The sequence below is a fragment of the Microcebus murinus genome, chromosome 8 (genome assembly GCF_040939455.1).
Source record: "Microcebus murinus isolate Inina chromosome 8, M.murinus_Inina_mat1.0, whole genome shotgun sequence".
In the NCBI taxonomy this organism is placed as follows: Eukaryota; Metazoa; Chordata; class Mammalia; order Primates; family Cheirogaleidae; genus Microcebus; species Microcebus murinus.
The window spans coordinates 72,816,708-72,835,171 of NC_134111.1; the positions used below are offsets into that span (position 1 = coordinate 72,816,708).

The 18,464-nt window shown below is 34.9% G+C and overlaps 1 protein-coding gene across 2 annotated transcripts in view; it reads right to left on the bottom strand.

The window, feature by feature from the left end:
• Window positions 1-18,464, bottom strand: part of SATB2 (SATB homeobox 2) — a 182,293-nt gene that overhangs the window by 66,698 nt on the left and 97,131 nt on the right. For both annotated transcript variants that reach the window (XM_012739102.2, XM_012739101.3), the window contains one exon: window positions 9,184-9,656. In XM_012739102.2, the coding sequence (XP_012594556.1) occupies window positions 9,184-9,656 (473 nt within the window). The remainder of the gene's footprint in view (window positions 1-9,183; window positions 9,657-18,464) is intronic.

The following is an 18,464-nucleotide window of genomic DNA, read 5'->3' on the forward strand; positions in this document are numbered from 1 at the left end:
CCGTCTCTACTATAAAAAAACAGAAAGAAATTAATTGGCCAACTAATATATATAATATAAAAATCAGCCGGGCATGGTGGCTCGTGCCTGTAGTCCCAGCTACTCGGGAGGCTGAGGCAGGAGGATTGCTTGAGCCCAGGAGTTTGAGGTTGCTGTGAGCTAGGCTGACGCCACGGCACTCACTCTAGCCTAGGCAAGAAAGCGAGACTCTGTCTCAAAAAAAAAAAAAAAAAAAAAAAAAAAGACTAGCTAAATAATACAACAGTAGACTTTCAATAAAAGTACAGTTTTCTACTAAGATATATTCACTAGAAGATAGTCTTTATTGAGGATAGAAACCTGTATCTGTGTGAAATTGAGTCAGTCATTCCTTGTTAGAGAATGGTTCTTATTTTAGTAAAAATGGAGAAAACTGAATTTTCTATAATGAGTCTAAGTAACTAATTTTTAAGAACTTTGCACATTGGTCAGGGATAAAAGGAATAAATAACACAGTATGCCATTGTGTTTGCTTCCTCTGATTCTTTGGTATGAGTTTTAGGAAGGTGGGAGAAAAAGAATATTCCTGTCGTCTTTTACATGCAAGTTTCTATTTCAGGCAGATTTAGGAATGAGGGAAGAGTTGCATATGTCTGACAGCTGCTGAATCAACCTATTCTTTACGCAGAGCATAAAGCCAACATCTCCCCTGAGTGAGTTTATATTAGCCCTTGGACCTAACCAATCCATGTTTGGGGGCTGATATTGCCTAAAAAGGTACTAATTAACAATAGATAGTCTTTACATGTGCAGGGGGAACTAAAGTGAGACTGCTTCTTAAAGGGCCACCCTCAAGCAATCTAATAACTTTGAGACACTGCTATCCTGGGAGATATTAATATTATTATAATCTTTAAATCTATGAATTCAAGCCAGTGATTCTGAAATGAAAGACTGTTTATTTTATGAGGCAAGCAGGGCCATCTCTTCCTACTTTATTAATTTAATGTTCTGAAATCAAAAGAGGGTATATTATTTACTTCAAAACTCAATAACAGCTTCATGCCTGATCTGCGGCATTTCATATTTACAGCCCATCTTTCAGTGGGTGGACTTCCTTTTTCTCACAGGTTTCCTTGTCATTTTATAACCAGCTCACTGGACCATGGAGTCAAGACCCCTGGATTTACATTGTGTTCTATTACTCTATGACTTGCTAAGCACCTGTACCTCTATTGGATACTGAAAAATAATGATGACTGAGACCAGATATTGGCTGACAAAGGATTCTAAATATCTTTAAGGTCAAGTTTTCTAGAAATATAAACTGTGTGTTTCTATATACAGGGACAAGTATCTGAAAAAAAAATAAAAAGGTAAAAAAATAAAAATTGTAAACTGTGTATATAATTAAATTGTGTCTATTTGGGGCTAATAATATGTATAAATCAAACAAAGGAGTTCAAAGAGAAGTTTCTTCTCTTAAAAAACTGGTAACACATTGAAGCTCAGACTACCAAATCTTTTTGGTTGCCAAGATTTTCATTTTGTTGCCACACATTTCTCCCTAACTGTCCCACTTCAATATATAATCTTTAGCAAGTCCTTAGACATATTTAATCTTAATAATTTGGGGCATGTATATACTATAAACATCATATAAATATAGCATAAAAACAAAATCCATGTCATTTTACATAAAACATTTACATTTCTAGCATTTGACCTTACAGCCAACTTTCCTGATACTCCATTCAATCTAATTTTCCAATCCATTGAAAACATTCTCCAGTTACTGAGTGACTTCATAAATTGTGTTTATGACCCTGGTCTTAAGTTTCTTCAAAAGATGTGGCTTTGATGAATAAGCTGTAGATTTTTTTTTTTTTGCAAATTCTCATAAAAACTAAAAAATAGTCAAATGAGGACAGGTCAACTAAATGAGTTCCCAAAAGATTTTTAAAATCTTGTTCTCAATCAGGTAAAACCAGGATGCACAGATTTCTCAAGGAAGACCGTTGATAAAAGGTTGCTGCAAACTGTCTAACTCTGACTTTTTCACTGAACTGAAGGAGCAAGATGTCAAATGAAAGACCTACTATTACAAAAGAATAGCACATTTTGCAAAACACATCTGTGCTTCTACTGAAAACAAGTTTCTAAGAATTGGCTCAGCAGAACTACCTGAGACACAAAATGAACCTGAAATCTTCTGAGTTATGGCATGACCTGCTAGAGAAAAAAAAAGAAAAGTAACTGTACTACATAAACAACTAATGTAGCAAACATGTCATTTTCAAATGATACAGATTTCTTATTGCTGATTTCCTGAGTAAGGATGCTTCCTGAACTCTGCAACCAAGGTAAGAAGGCAGTGCTACAGAGATTATATGAGGATCACACCTAATTTCCCTTTTCTGGCATTCTAATGCTCCCATTCACATGTGGCAGGGCATTCGTTCCACTGGATTTAGCCTAGTTTGGATCAAAGCTTCCTCTACTTCATTTAACAGATTTGCTCAGATGGAAGGTCTCAGAGGAGAAACAATGTTAGTAAATGGGGGATTTCTGAACATATGAATATGTAGGTCATTGGATTTTTAAATAAATTAGAGAATAGTTTATCTATTAAGGAAGATTCACTGTACATATTTTATGAAACTATGCTTATTATAGGTCAGTGGACATTCCACATCCATCCCTTGATAATATTAAGTCTTCTAAAATACTGTCACAAACCCTTCCATACTGGCATAAGCCTCTGATTAATATTTTTTTAGGTCCATAAAGTAATAAGGAGCTAAAGAATGCTTTCGGTTAGGATTCATACTCAAACTGTCAAAAGGCTAAGATGTATACAAAGTAAATAGTCAAGCAACTTATTCCATATCCATAGGCCTACCACATGTACGTATATCAGTGTTAAAATAAATTCAAGATATAAAGCAAGGATGAATGAATATGAAAAAAAAAAAAAAGAAACCTGATAGAGTACTGGCCCTATTGCATCCTGCAATTATTATCCTCACAAATACCATCTGTATCATTAATGGGGAACAGGAGATGGAGTAGGGCCAAGGAGTGAAGCTGCTCTAAAATATAGTCACATAATTCACATTCACTCTAAGTAAGGGCGGTTTTTCATTTAAGTCAAGTTTGGTAAATCTCATAAGGCCCCCAAATCCAATGTCTGTTTGTCTCATTCTCATTCATATTCTCTCTCTCTCTCCACATTAAATATCCAGAAGTCAGTCTGGACAATATTAATATATTGAATTGTAGAGCTATAAGGGGCTTCTGTTTAAAATAAGGATCGTGATATTTTCAAAAGTAAGAAATAGAGTAAAAAATTCTACATTAGTCCCACAATAATATATGGCTTTTGATTTGTGAAGGGAGTGGCCATAAAACTGTAAATATGTTTTATTCAAACTACTATCTCATGGCATGACCAAAAGCCAATAGGGAAGCAATGGCACAGATCTATAATCTGGAACAAAAACGCAGATTCTCAGGTAAAGTTTCCCATGCACATGATTTATTAAGGAAGTGGTTCCAAGGGAAACTGGTGAGGGAGTAAGAAAAACAGAACAGGGAAAGGAAGAAACTCAAGCAAAGTCCCAGCCTCAGCATGGTCCTGCAGAGAGCTCTGGAGCAGAAGTTATACTTCAGAGTTGTCCTACTCCAGGAGGCAAAGAGCTGGGCTGTCACCCTCCTGTATCTGTCAGAGAGTGGGGTGAGCACTCCAGCTATCTTCCAGGATAAGCAAAGAAAAGTCAGTGCCCTAAAGAAAGTCCTTTAAGTGAAGAGTCCAACAGCAGAGATAAGCATTTGGAAGTAAAACCAGGGAAGTTGGAATGGAGCACCAAACACAGAGCACGGATGCTAGCTGCCTCAGCCCCCTCTGATGTATGTTCACACCTTTTCACTTTGTGACCACAGGTACAAGTACTTAGAAATGTATCACAGATTGCCTGAATATTAATAGCCAGGTCAGAAAACACCTTATCACTTTCACCTTACTGTTCTCAATAAGTTCCATTTGCTACAAAAGTCTTCAGAGACATGAAAAGCAGGGATAAACTTTACTTTCGATAGATTAGTACAAAAAAAGTGGTGATATGCAGAACATATTTTACATAAGGTCATAATACCCACCCTAATGGCACAGGCAGGATGCAGCCCTCTGCTACACCCTGCATCTAGAAATACATTAGTCTCAGGCCCATGCTGAAGATTCCATAGTCTGGCATTGCATGATACCAAATGTGCTGTATTCCTTGCCTGGAACATGTGACTCAATTTTATCTTAGTTTAGACAGCCTGTTTTTGTTAACAAATCGAAAGAAAAATGTAAGGAAAAAATAATGAATAATAATAAAAAATAAAATCAGATTGGCAAAAGGTTGTCTATCTCTGACTCCAGCAGAAGGCATGACCTTGTCATGAAGCATGAGTAAGACATGATTTTACCAGACAAATGCATTTTATGTCTTTAAAAGACATATTTATTAAAACAAAAACACATTTTAAAAAATTTCTATTCCCTTAATTATGTTATTTTACATCATCAAATGATATAGTGGCAATGAATCTCCTATATAACAAGGTAATTAATAGTTTCTCTTTGGAGAACTGACATTTCAAATGCTATTTATTATGAACTTGAGTTTTTCATATGGAAGTCTTAGACATGAAAAATTAGGCAGATATGTTTTTTATACCTCTAGCTTTATTTATGAATGTTTGCATATTATTTTATTTTATGTACACTCACTCACACACACACACACATACCATTTGTTCTTGGTATAATCATCAAGCACAAATGCAGGAACACAAACTATAAGGTAACAAAATGTATTAAATTGTTTTTCATTGAATTTGATAATATATGAATATAGAGATCATGAACTATTTCTAGAAAATATTCAATACATTGAATATATGCTATCATGTTTATTTTTGTTTATTATAGCTAGAAAGTTATTATATCATCAATAAATATCTGACTCCACTGAAAACAAATCTCAACATTTTGAAAATCTAAGGCTGGTTTCATGGGGTATAATATACCCTATTTTCCACTGAACAATGCTGCTGATAAAACCAGCTGCCCAGGCTTGCTGTTAGTAACTACAGTACATACAGCAAAACAATCTGCCTGCTGACCTCCTGCTTAAGTTCAAACTATGTCATTCTGTCAATACCATCTACCTTGATTAGGTTGGGCTTTATATACAACAGGTTATGATCCCAGAGGGATGAAAAGCTTTCCCAAATTAAAAGCAGAATTTTAAAAGGAAATACTCATACATTCCTATGCAGTTTCCATTTGATATCCTCAAGGCTGGCCCATGAACTCAAGCTCATGTTGATTGAAAGTGAATGTTTCTTTCTGGGCGTAGCCATCTTACAAATTTAATGGCAGGAGGAAAATAATAAAATGTGTTCCATGCTTCAATTAGACCTTTTATAACTTGGCACTTGAAAGATGGCAATGCCAAAGAAAAATCGTTAATCTATAAAAATAGACAGAAAAAGGATTGTATGGGAAAAGACAGACCTCCAGGACTCTAGGGTCTTGGCAGAGCATACCCTCTCACCAATATGGTCTGTCTCTTCTCTTGCCTCATTGTGAGTTTTCTCTCATGCTTCATGCTATTTGGGTAAAATGTATACTATATTTGCTTCTAAAATCCAAAGTAATACAACCAGGCTTTCAATTTTACCCTTAGCCAAAGGAGCTGTATACATAACCAGGCAATAAACTGTTGGCTAGCCATGAAATGCCTATTCATGCACATGGATGATAGATGAAATAATACATACATGCACACATACAGAACTATAACACAGAATCAAAAGATGCATCGTTGCAATTTGTATTTTGCAGTAGTATACAACAAATTTGCTCAAAAGGACCACATCCTTTCATAACCCCAGTCCAGATAACTATGAACACAGGAATGCTGCCTGAGTACTCCGAGACACAGGAGAAAAGTGGTAGATGATGTTTGGAATATGTACAGGTCTCTCTGAACCTCCGAAATAATTTTCAAGTGATATAAATGGACTCGTCAATATTAGAACATAGAAATTAGCTAAGAGTCAAGGGAGCAAGATTCCACCTCTCATGGTCTCCTGCCACACCTAATATGTCAGCACCAAATCTCAAACAATCCCACTGTGTTTCTTCCTGCTCCCACTCCTGCAGTTCCAGTGCTGCTGAAGACTGTTACCAGAATGGTTGGTACCATCACTAGTTCATGCTGTGAGGCCCCAAACTACCTCCTAAATCCTGAGATCTGAAATTGACTCCCTATCACATTCAAGCTGTCCACCCACTTCTGGCTTCCCTTTCAATATCAAATTTTGGAAAAAGTAATCTGCCTTTGTATCCTCAAGATACATATCCTCAAGATATATTAATAGCTTCTTAACTCTGAAATTACAGCTCCTGTACCCACCACTCTAATGAAATTACACTCTGAAATTTTCCAAAGACTTCTCCTCACCAACCGCCAAGATTCATGGCATGGTTTCAAGACCCTCCCTCTCGGACTTCTCAGCTTTCCACACATGGACAAGTCTCCTTCTAGAAACTCTCCGCTCATGTCCTAAATACTCTCACCACTATCTCCCTACTCTTCCATCTCCATCTGCCACACCCACATCTCTCCTGGCATTTCTTCCGTCTCTGTTCTTGATGCTGCTCCTGTGGTAGTGGTGGGTAAAGATAGTGGTGGTTTCTCCCCTTCCATCTACGACTCTTTAGATCCCAGGCTCTGTTAAAAAAAATTCTAATCTCTTGCTCTAGCCCTGACAATTCTTCTTAGTACTAAACTCACACTTTCAATGATTGCTGCATATCTTCACCTATAAAGTCTTCCAGCACTTCAACATCAAAATAAACCAATCTAAAATAATCACTTTAACCTTATTTCGACAACTCTTTCAATGTCTTCCTTGATTCTCTTAATAATTACCCTTTTATTCTCAGTCACCAGGCTCAAACCTTGGTGTTATCTTTACTTCACACACTTTCTGTCAATTTTATTTCCACAATGTCTCTTGACTCTGTATTCTCCAATCCATTGCCACAAGCCTAGTTCAATCCTTCACACTCTTCACCTGGATATTTATGATAGCCTCCTAAATAATATTCCTATCCTCTTGCTATCATGAGAGGGGAAAAAAAAATCTTCCTAAGATCTAAATTGGATTATTGGATCATAGCATATTCCTACAGAAAGATATTCAATGCTTTCCGGTGCCTATTAAAGTTCAAAGTTCTTAGCATGGCCCTCAAGATGTTTTTTGGTCTGTGTCACCCCTTTAAGTTTTATTATCTAGCTTTATTATCAACTATTCCCTCATTTTTTGACTCAACATTTTTCTAATGAATTTTCTTAGCTTAGAAGAAACTTTTTCTTCATCTTTGCCTATTAAATTTTATTTATCCTTCAAGGCCTAACTCCCCAGCAACCTAATACTCTAGCTAGTTGTTTACACATGTGTTTGCCCATAATCCTTTTCCTCTTTGCATCTGCACAGAGCTTAGCTTCCTGCCCTGCATTAGAAGGGTGGCTAAATTTAAATCTATTGTCTTCTTGAAGACTTACGATATTTATTCTACTGGAAGTAATCCTCACCCCACCTCATCATGAACCTCCAATATAATCACTGCTTACACTCTCCTACATTATTCACCATACTTCACATTTTACTACTGTAATCTGGTTTCACTACTAGATCATTAGCTCTTCAGGGCTAGGCACCTTTACTTTTCTGGTACTCATATAAGGGCTAGCTCAATGGTCCTCAAACTGTGGCCCCCTGACTAGTAACAATAGCATTGCTTGAGATCTGGTTAGAAATGTAAATTTCTGAGTCCCACCTCAGACTTTCTGTATCAGAAACCTTGGGATGAAGCCCAGCAATCTGTTTTAACAGCCCTTCAAGCTGATGTTGATGCATGCTCAAGTTTAAGAACCAATGATGGAAAAGAATGCCTTACATATAAGCAGCCCTCAATAAAATAATACAGGGCTGGGCGTGGTGGCTCACGCCTGTAATCCTAGCACTTTGGGAGGCCAAGGCGGGCGGATTGCTCAAGGTCAGGAGTTCAAAACCAGCCTGACTGAGACCCCGTCTCTACCAAAAATAGAAATAAATTAATTGACCAACTAAAAATATATATACAAAAAAAATATATACAAAATATATATACAAAATATTAATTAGCCAGGCATGGTGGCGCATGCCTGTAGTCCCAGCTACTCGGGAGGCTGAGGCAGTAGGATTGCTGAGCCCCGGAGATTGAGGTTGCTGTGAGCCAGGCTGACGCCACGGCACTCACTCTAGCCTGGGCAACAAAGTGAGACTCTGTCTCAAAAAAAATAAATAAATAAAAAATAAAATAAAATAAAATAATACATCCATGAATTAACTGTTTACCTGTTTATCATTTAATAATATATTGGCATATAATTCTCTCAAAACATTAAAAATATAAGTAAACTATCCTTTATCAATATCTTAAATCCAATTGTACATTTTGAAGGGTTTATAAAAATTATAAAACTATGACATGTGATACACCTTTTATAAAGTTAAAAAAACAAGGTAAACAGTAAACAGTTTGGGCATGTATAAATAGTTTTATGTTTAAAAAAAACAATAGGGAGTGATAATTATAAAATTCAAGATCAGGGTTACATCCACGGAAAAGTAGATGGAGAAGATGAGGGAGGAGTACATATACATAGACTCAAGTCATTGGTAACATTTGGGGTTCTGTTGGGTGGTGGTCCTGAGTTGAGTGGTGGGCTCACACATGTTCATTACATTATTAAAATGAAGGATTAAAAATTACCTATCGGGTATACCGTACACTATTTGAGTGACAGGTACACTAAAATCCCTAACTTAACCACTATGCAATCCATCCATATAACAAAAAAAACACACTTGTATATTCTAAATCGATTGAAATTTGTTAAATTAATTAAATAATTAGGGTTATGCATTGATCAGTGCTGATAGTGTTTCATGAACTAAGTATTATTAACTAATTCTTATATGCTCTGAGATCCACAAAACTTTTTAAAAGAGATAAAAAATAATTACAAAGACATATCACAATGCTTTCCCTAGCGTTAATTCTAAACTACCAATTATAGTGTTCAATGCTAATTGTACCTGTGTGCGGTTAAATGCCACTCTTGCAAAGACAGCTTGGGACACACTGGCCCTCTTCAGCTCATCTCTGACTTGCTGGTAAATATCCGGAGAGACTTCCACGGAAGAGTTGGTTGGCTCTGGCTTAACTGCTCTGGGAATGGGTGGATGGTTCAGGAACTGCTGGTTGATGGCTTGGGGATGCTGGTGAGCCAGGAGCCGGCTAACGGCAATCTGTTGGTTTATCAGATGGGCCATGGCTATTTGTTGCCTTACAAGTTGTGGGCTGAGCTGGGGAGAAAGAAGACCAGGGCTCATGATGGGCTGTAATGCGGGCACTTGGTTTCGGATTGGAGTGCTGTGGTGGATTTGGCTGTGAGGAGACTGTTCGTTGGTTTTCCCCAGGGATGCCAGCTGGTTCATATTTGGTAAATGCATTGGACGCTGGCCCAGAACACAATAGTCTGAAAGGTTTTCTCGTTCCACTCTTTCCACTGTTAAGACACAAAAATGATAATTCATCATTATTTTTACTGGTATACTTTATTGCTAATATATGTAGTACTGCATTGCCATATTTTTGGCATATTAATGACATAAACAGTTTTTCATACAAAGCTAGAAGCTCCAGAGGGAAGTGAGTTATTCTTTTCTCTAAAATGTTCCCATAATAGATATTTTTCATGAAAGATATAAAAGTAAAAAATATTTGTCACTTTAATGTGTTTAAATTCTTAAAAGTAAACATTTTACTGAAGAGCCAGGACAGAAACTACTAACCATTACAAGTTCTAAACCCTCTCATATTCTGAAGCTCTATCATCTCCCCTATCACCCTTTGTTATAAAAGCACCAGCTGTTCTTATCTTTTGTAGTTTGTGGTTGATGGTGTAGTTCATGGTGATCAGGAAATGACAACATCTCCTGCCAAATTAAGTGCTACCTTTAATAAAAATCTCACATAAATACTATTATACAACTATGGAGACATTCATAGAAAATGTCTACCACATAATGTATATACATTTATCTACTCACTTGATATCATTTTTATAGAAATGTTTCTTTAAGAAATGTATATTTTAATGATTGTGATATATACTCAGATAAGAAAAAAATTTCACAAAATTAAAAACAACACCTTGACTTGCCATTACATAAGGGTCTCCCTGCTCCAGGTTATCTGCTTTATTATATTTTATTGCACTTTGCTAAAGATTTAAAAAATAACCTTGAAAGGAAGAAGAAAATGAAAGTGAGTACTATGTATATCCAAAGGTAAGACAAATTTTTTTCTTTCCCCAAGATCATTTCTCAGAAAAGAGGAAGTCACCTCATAGTCAAATCCTTATGTAAGTCTCTATATTACTTTGTGATATAAGACAAAGTTTTGCTTGAAGAAAATAAATTAAGCTGAAACAACCCCATCAGTATTAGCGCAAAATGCTTATAGCTGTAATCTAATAAATTCTCTTTTTGAAAGCAAAAATTCCATACACACTTAGTAATTATTTCTTACAATCACAAATTCTATATATGATTATACAAAAGGCTATTAAAAGTAACTTTTAAAAGCACTATTTTTGGTGGTTACATGCTAAAGATCAAAAATATTCACCAACAGGAAAATTTTTTTAAATAACTGTCACCCTTATTATGCAAATGATGCTTGTATTTTGGCATATAATTTACAGTGATAGAATTATATTTTTATTAAAAAATATCAAATCTGAAAAAATTTAGGGAGAAATGATGTGTACTGGAAAATTGAATAAGATGCTTCAAAACATGGGATTTACTGATGACAAAGATACTGGTGCCAAATCAGACATGAAGAATTTGAATAAAATCAATCAATGAACTATAAGAGTGGGAAAAAGTAGTATTTCTATATTTTACATAATATGTGATTTAAAAATATACATGTGGAACTAAATGAATACATTAAAAATGTAGGTATACATTTGGCCATTCTATTTACATGTATAAAAGTTTTATATATGTAAAGTCTCATTGGGGAAATAGGTGAATATCTATATCTTGGGATCACCTTATATTTAGACACACACAGCTCTTTTTCCTGCTTTTATAAAAATATACTGTATTCAGTATACAAATATGCTGAATTCTTGCTTAACTTTCCTACAAACTCCCAAATAAGTCAAAAGTTTACCTCAAACTTTTTTTAGTGTTTAACTTCTAATTTAATCCTTACAATGTAATTCATTTAGTTTATATGTTACCTTTCCTTCATAAGGTTCAAGGTAAACAAATTATTTTATTCTTATCCTCTAAAGGCAAACATTTTTCAATCATTGTATTAATTAAACTTTAAAGTACATAGTCTTAAAACCAAAAAATAATGGTTAAGAGCCTTCAGAGAAGGTAATCTAACATTTTCCATAGAATAGGAATTACTATTATAATTTCCTTGTTGAAAAAAGAGGTAAAGAAACCATGAACTGCTTCCAAAGTAAAATCATGTTTTATAGGCAGAAATACTTGGCCTCAGTTAATCATTTGATTCACTTTAGCTTGTTTATTTGTTTTTTAATTCAGCCAAGGCAAAGATTAATTCAAATATTAAATTATTTTATATTTTCAGGTACTTAATAAGCAAATGCTATTCCCATGTCTTTTTCAAATTAAAAAACATAGAACCATCCTCTTATAGCATGTATTCTTTGACCAAAAGCTAAATTTTCCAAAATTTCAGTATTTTTATTTTTCAACTATTTAATTATGTTTAGATGAGTTTACTTTCCTGAGATACATCTAAATTGCATCATTAATTTTAAAAAGCCCACTCCATTCATAGATCTAGTAATAATTATACACACAATTAGCATAAACATGAGCTCCATGAAACCTATATGAATTGGCGCAATAAAAATCTAAATAATGTCAGTCCATATTCTTTAAGGTTATATATAATAATTCTTCCTATCCTTATGGGTTCCCAGATCCTAGAAACATGCAGTAAAATCATGCAATACTAACTACATAGTATAAATCTTAATGAGGAATTGCAAGTGCAAATGCCTACCTGTCCATGTAGATAACAGAAAAGCCAGCCGCAGAGGTGCTGCAGAGGTAGAGTGAAAATCAGTCTAGCTCAAAAGGAGCAGCCACTACTTCACCTCAGCCAGTGTGTGTCTTTCTTGTATTGTCATTATATGTTGGCAACTAATTCCATTTTCAAAATACAATAAAAGCCAAACAAAACATTTCTGAAAACCAGATCCTACCCATGGGCTGACAGTTTTTAAATTTTGCTTCTGAGACTAAAGACATCTCTTATTTTTTCAGTCCCCAATGGCTCTACCAATAAAAGCCATGTTCTTTACTCCCAAGAATGAAGAAAGAAAAAACATCATCATCCCAACTTTAAGAATGCCTAAGGGTCAAATGTTAATCAACAGGCTGTACTTCCACTGACCAAGACAGTGTTAAGACCTCAGACACAGTTTGCACAGACTTTGCCTGATTTTAAAACATTTTCATTTACTTCTAGCTGCCACTCTCATAAAAATAATATCGGAATAATATCTTTAGACTCCTAAGTCACAGCAAGTGAAGGACAAATGCTTTTACAAAAAGCATCAGAATGTGCTAGACTCCATTTGAAAACTGAGCCTGAAATTTCTTTTCTTTTTCTTCATTGTTTCCTTTCTTTCTTTGTCTTTCTTCCCTTTCTTTTATCCCTCCCTCCTTTGGGTCCTTTTTCTTCTCCTTCTCTCTTTTCTTTTCTTCCCCCTTCCGTCTCTTTTTCCCTTTTTCTTTTTTTCTTTTAAAATAATTTGAAAGTAATCATAATGTCTGAAACGCAGACCTAACAGCAGTGCCTGATTTTGTGTTTTCTCTTTTTCACTCTGTGATGGAAAACATCATGTTAAAGTCTGTCTTAAATTAAACCAAGATCAAAGACCACACCTTGATTCTGAGAGGCTTCTTATCCCTGCTATATTCAGCGGATCAGTAATCCCGGTAAAAGTGAAGGATAAAAGGCAGTGCTGACTCTGATGGTAAAAGCAGTGTTCACATTCACAACAGAAAATATTCTAGATAAAGTCAACATGCTGACTTATTAAAGAGATACTAAAAACACAACTGTTTCCAGGGCTTTAAATCAGAGCTGCAATTTAATTCACAGTGAATTTGATACTAGTGTGGCGGAAGTCCTGAAGGTGAATGAATGTTGGACTGGGAAGTACCTGGGAAGGAATGACATCCCCAGCTTCAAATATAAGTCCCCACACAAGACATGGCTTGAGGAACTGTCGAGGCAAGGGGAACAGAAACACTCTATGTCTAGTAGCTGTGAGGCTTTTGGTAGTTAATCCAACATTTGGGGAAAGGTCTCAGTCCAGGGGCCTTCTAGGTGAATAGTTCAGATCTGGAGTCTCCTTAGGATTCTGAGAAACTCAGAGCTCCATGAGGATCCGGCAGATTCCTTCAAGCTTTCTGGGAATGGGTGAAAACTGCAGAGAATGGACAACCATTATCTAACCACCCTCTAAGCTTCTGGGATTCTGTTTTAACTCTAAAGTGGGTAGGGCCTTTGTTCCCCTGTATAAGAATCTCAGGGACTCCTAAAGCCTCATCAAGTTCACAGTGATAATGTTCTAACCAAGAGCACCCTGTGACCATTAGTTGTTCATATACTTGGGATTGATGGCTATGGCTGGTTGTTCATAGACAAGAAAGTTACAGTCCTCCCCAGGGATTTATCTGTTTTATAATTAAAAGATATTTGGCCCAAAAATCTTATTTTATTTAAGGCAATTTTACAGTACATCCAGGAAGCCAAGTATTTATTTTAAATATTGCAAATCCCTGATATATATTTTAGGTTGTTACAAGAACATTTTCAATACTCAAAAATAAAATACATATTCTGGCACTTAATTCTTTTTATTATAATTTCTTTATTACAAGTATGTAAATGTAATAAAATTTCAATGCTCAAAATATATTGCCATGACTAAGTACCCCCAAAGAATAGTTTCTGTGGAAGATTCATGAGCAAAAGGAGAAGCATCTGATAGGCACAGGTACATGCCAATCCTAGCAAGATGCCACAGGAAAGGTGAAAAGAACAAACTGGGATTTCTAAGGCCTGCATTGTAACTAGCTGGGTGATTTGGGGATTACCTGTAAAATGGGGAAGGTCACCTGTAAATTAACGTAACTTTCCAAGTTACTTACTTAAAAGCATCTTAAAGAATACTGTATTACTGTATTTTTAATACAGTATTTTTAATTTAATACAGTATTTTTAAAATTTTTTTAATATTTTTAATTTAATACAGTATTTTTTTAATACAGTACTGAATACTGTAGGATTTTTTAAACAATTCTTTCTCAGAATACTTGCTTCTGCTCTTGACTCTTTAGCAAGAATTTAAGACTTTCCTAAGACATCTCTGTGAAACTCCCTATCACAAGAATAATAGTAGTTTATATAGTGGCAATAGCAATAGTAGTTACAGTATTGCTCTTGCAAATTTATCAGTACTGCTAAAAAGACAGTATTTCCAGAGCTATGATTCTAGTGTTTTAATGCAAATCTTTACACAGTTGCTTTTGTGAAATAGTCCCTGGGGTTTGTCCATAGTTATAATAAGTGGAAAGCAATGAATTGGGTAAAAGGCTTTGCACTGAGAAATTTCCAGAATCTCTGGCCTATGGATTTTTCTTTAAGCCATTAAGATGCTTATGCAAATGTAAATGGATTAGCATGAATGAGTGCTAATGGATTCCTTAATAAGATAACACTCTAGTATTCCCCAGAACCTCTCCTGGAAACCCTGGGTAGAAAAATACAAGCCAAATAATTTTTTTTTTTAAGTGGCAGAATTTCTCTGTGACTCCTTCAACCTCAGAAAGTACTCTGGAAGTGATTCTAACAAAGGCAAAAAGACATAAGACATAGACTTGCTTTGGGCACTCTTGGTAGAAATGCTGCCAATCAAATCAATTTCAAATTGGTACCCAAACTTTGAGCATAGGAAAAAGATATTTTTGAGCATAATACTGCGTTAGATTACAAACCTCTACCCCAAATTCCCTGCTCCCATATCCTAAACTCCAAAACCTTAGAGCCCAATTTTAGAGACAATGATCTTGTCTAATACCCAAGAAATTTAAAAAGGTATTCAAGGTCAAATGCAGATACATATTTAGAAATATTCAAAATGATTAAGGGTGCTGCCTCTATAAGAACAAATAAGCCACGTGGCCAGTGAAAACTACCTTTATTCTCCCTCTTTCTGTGTATAACTCAAAGTCAAGTTTTCAGGGCCTGAATGTTTCACAAGGGCTTTTTAAAGGATTTCCTTTTTTAAAAATAGGCTTTATTATAAATGCAGGCATTTTCATATCTTTATTGCTAATATACCTCTTTCAAACTGTGTTGGAATTTCAAGTAACATAAATCCCTATCATTTGTATAGTGGCTGGAGCATTGAGCTGAACCCTTTATACATCACTCTCATTTAATTCCCACAAAAATTATGGGACATAAATATTAGTATCCCTATTTTATTAAGGAAGCTGAAATTCAGAAAAATTGATGTGACAAACATATTCAAGGAAGATTGTGACTTCCAATCTTGTGTTTAGGATCCTAAGTTCCATGTTCTATTGCTTAAGTGGCCAAATTGGAGCATGTTGGTTATTAAATAGTTTTAGTGTTTGGGTCAGGACCAATCAACTTTCTTACAGATAAGTCCCACTTTCCATTTGCATGTGTGTGTGCATGAGTGCCTGCCGCATGCATATGTGCCATGACAGATGGATGAAATATCTAAATGATTAAGGACTCAACCCGAGACCTCCACTATATGCCTTGTAAACCTTTCTGACATACACCAAAAAAGTTGGTCAATTCTGAAAGTGATGGAATCACACTGATTTCTCAACAGCTGAATTAGCTAATCACTAAAATAAGATTATTTACATTTATTTTTTTTTATTTCATACAATAAATGTTTATTGATCAACTATAATGTGCCAGGAATGATGCTAGCCTCTACAGATACAGTATTGAATAATACTAGCTTTAAAAAACTCCATCAATAATATATTTGCTTTGGACAATTTAACTAGTATACATGGATGGGCCTATAACATTTGCCTATGATTTAAAATGCATTTCTCTTTGATGATAAAAGATAGCTCCCTTAAATTCCTATTTTGTCAGTTTATTAGCAATTCATTCTAGTCATCTGTAATACATTGATATAGTGGCTACATTTATTTTTATGAATCCTCCCATTGTTTTATTTTTCTTGAAGCCAAAAGAAGCTTTGTCTCAAAATGAGTGTCACCAGCATAAATTCCCACCTGACTCATGAAAGACATGAATCACACAATGGAGAGCTTTTGCAAGTACTCTTTATAAATTTTGTAAATACAAAATATTTCTTTGAAATAGGTAGCCAACAGAAATAAAATGGGATATGCCTATTCACACAACATAGCAATAGCTTGAGAATCTTGGGCAATCACAATAAGTTCATATGTGGTTGAACTATGTGAAATTGGCAATATATAACAATTTTGACCTAAAAAAATGGCAATTCTGCATGCCTCAAAAGCTGATATTTATTTTGACTCCCCTCTGAGCTGGGCTAAATATTAATGCTAACCAGTCTCACTGTCTACCTAAATCTTTCACTAAGTTAAATTCTTTCCAAAACATAAACATAGCACTAACTTCCCCCCGAAATTAGAACAACATTCTATCTGCCAATATTCAATATGCACAGTCACTGACAATACTTCTGATTTGTTCTCTCCTAGTCAATAGCTGGAAGTACAATCAATTTATTGTATGAAAACCATTTTCTGTTAACACAAATATAGACATATATCACTACAGGCACTAAAGCTGATATGTTGTATCTACCAGATATAAATCTGATACCATTAAAACAAACAATGAAACTATTACCTGAAAAGTTCACTACTTACAATTTTTAAACATTACTAAGAGTCTAAAAGAGCTGAAGATTTAAGGAATAAAAAAAGCTAAGCCTTTCAGGACTACCATACCTAAAGATTTTTTTGCTCTAAATTTCTTCAAGAGAATTTGTCTTTGGGTTGAGAACTTGCTTGCAAAGTCTCTGCCTAGAGCAAGATATTCAGAGCCAACTTGTTAACTCCTAATAAAACAGCCCATAAGCAAAGTGTACCAGCCGGCATTGTGATAACATCATATGATTGGTTTTGTTAGGTGTATTTTCCCCTTATTATCAACTTCCTTTTTCCATCATATTAAACTCCACAGAAACATATATATCTACCATAAAACAACTCGAATCTGGACACCTCTATTTCTTTGGCAGTAAAAGCTCACAGAACCCATTATGTTCCATGGAAAAAGTGAGCATTATCCACCTTTACTACTCTCAATCCTCTGCATCAGAACACTATTGTCCTTTTTGGTTTCAAACAATGCTTTATCACTGCTCCGTATCATTGATTATTTAAAGTTTTCCTATAACTTTCTGTAAAGGCTAATGCTACCTATATCTAATAACATCTTTATTTTTACTCTTTATTTTAACCTAAACTATAATTTCTAAGGTAAATTCAGCATACAATACAAAAAAAAAATCACATTGTAGAAACTTAACATTATTGATAGCAGCATTCTGCTTCTGCCAGTTGGCATTCCATGTGTATTAATTCTTTAATTCAATCTATTGAAGAAAAGTTAATCGAGGAGACCATCAATCCATGATTCATTCTTTTCCATTGACTAGTCTCTATGATTTTTTATTACTTAAACATTTTAGGCTATTATTTTAAGGAAAATAATAAATTAGCTGGAAAAACCTCGAAGAGATGTTTCTCTTAGGCTACATAAATGGTCCCTAATTTTCACTTTATAAAGGTATTACTATCCCAATTCAGTGTAAGACTACTGTTAAATCTTTTGCTTCATAACTAACTAATTGAAAAAAAGAATGATTCTAACCAATTACTAATTTGCTAAGGACATTCACAATATGAATTAAACAAGCAAATTTTTTTCCTTTTTTCTCTCAATTGAGAGATCAGATGGCAAATAAGATTAGTCATCATATAATATGTGCAAAAATAAAAATGCTCTAGGTACATATGTTCAAATAAGTTCAACTATAGTAAATTTAATTCTATTAATATTTACTAAGTACCCACAATGTTCAAGACCTCATGCTCACAGGACTCTGAGGAGGGCACAAAGTGGATATATTCCTGTGCCTCCGTGTCCCCACTCTGATGTTCTTCCGAAGAAGCTTTTGGCCCAGAAG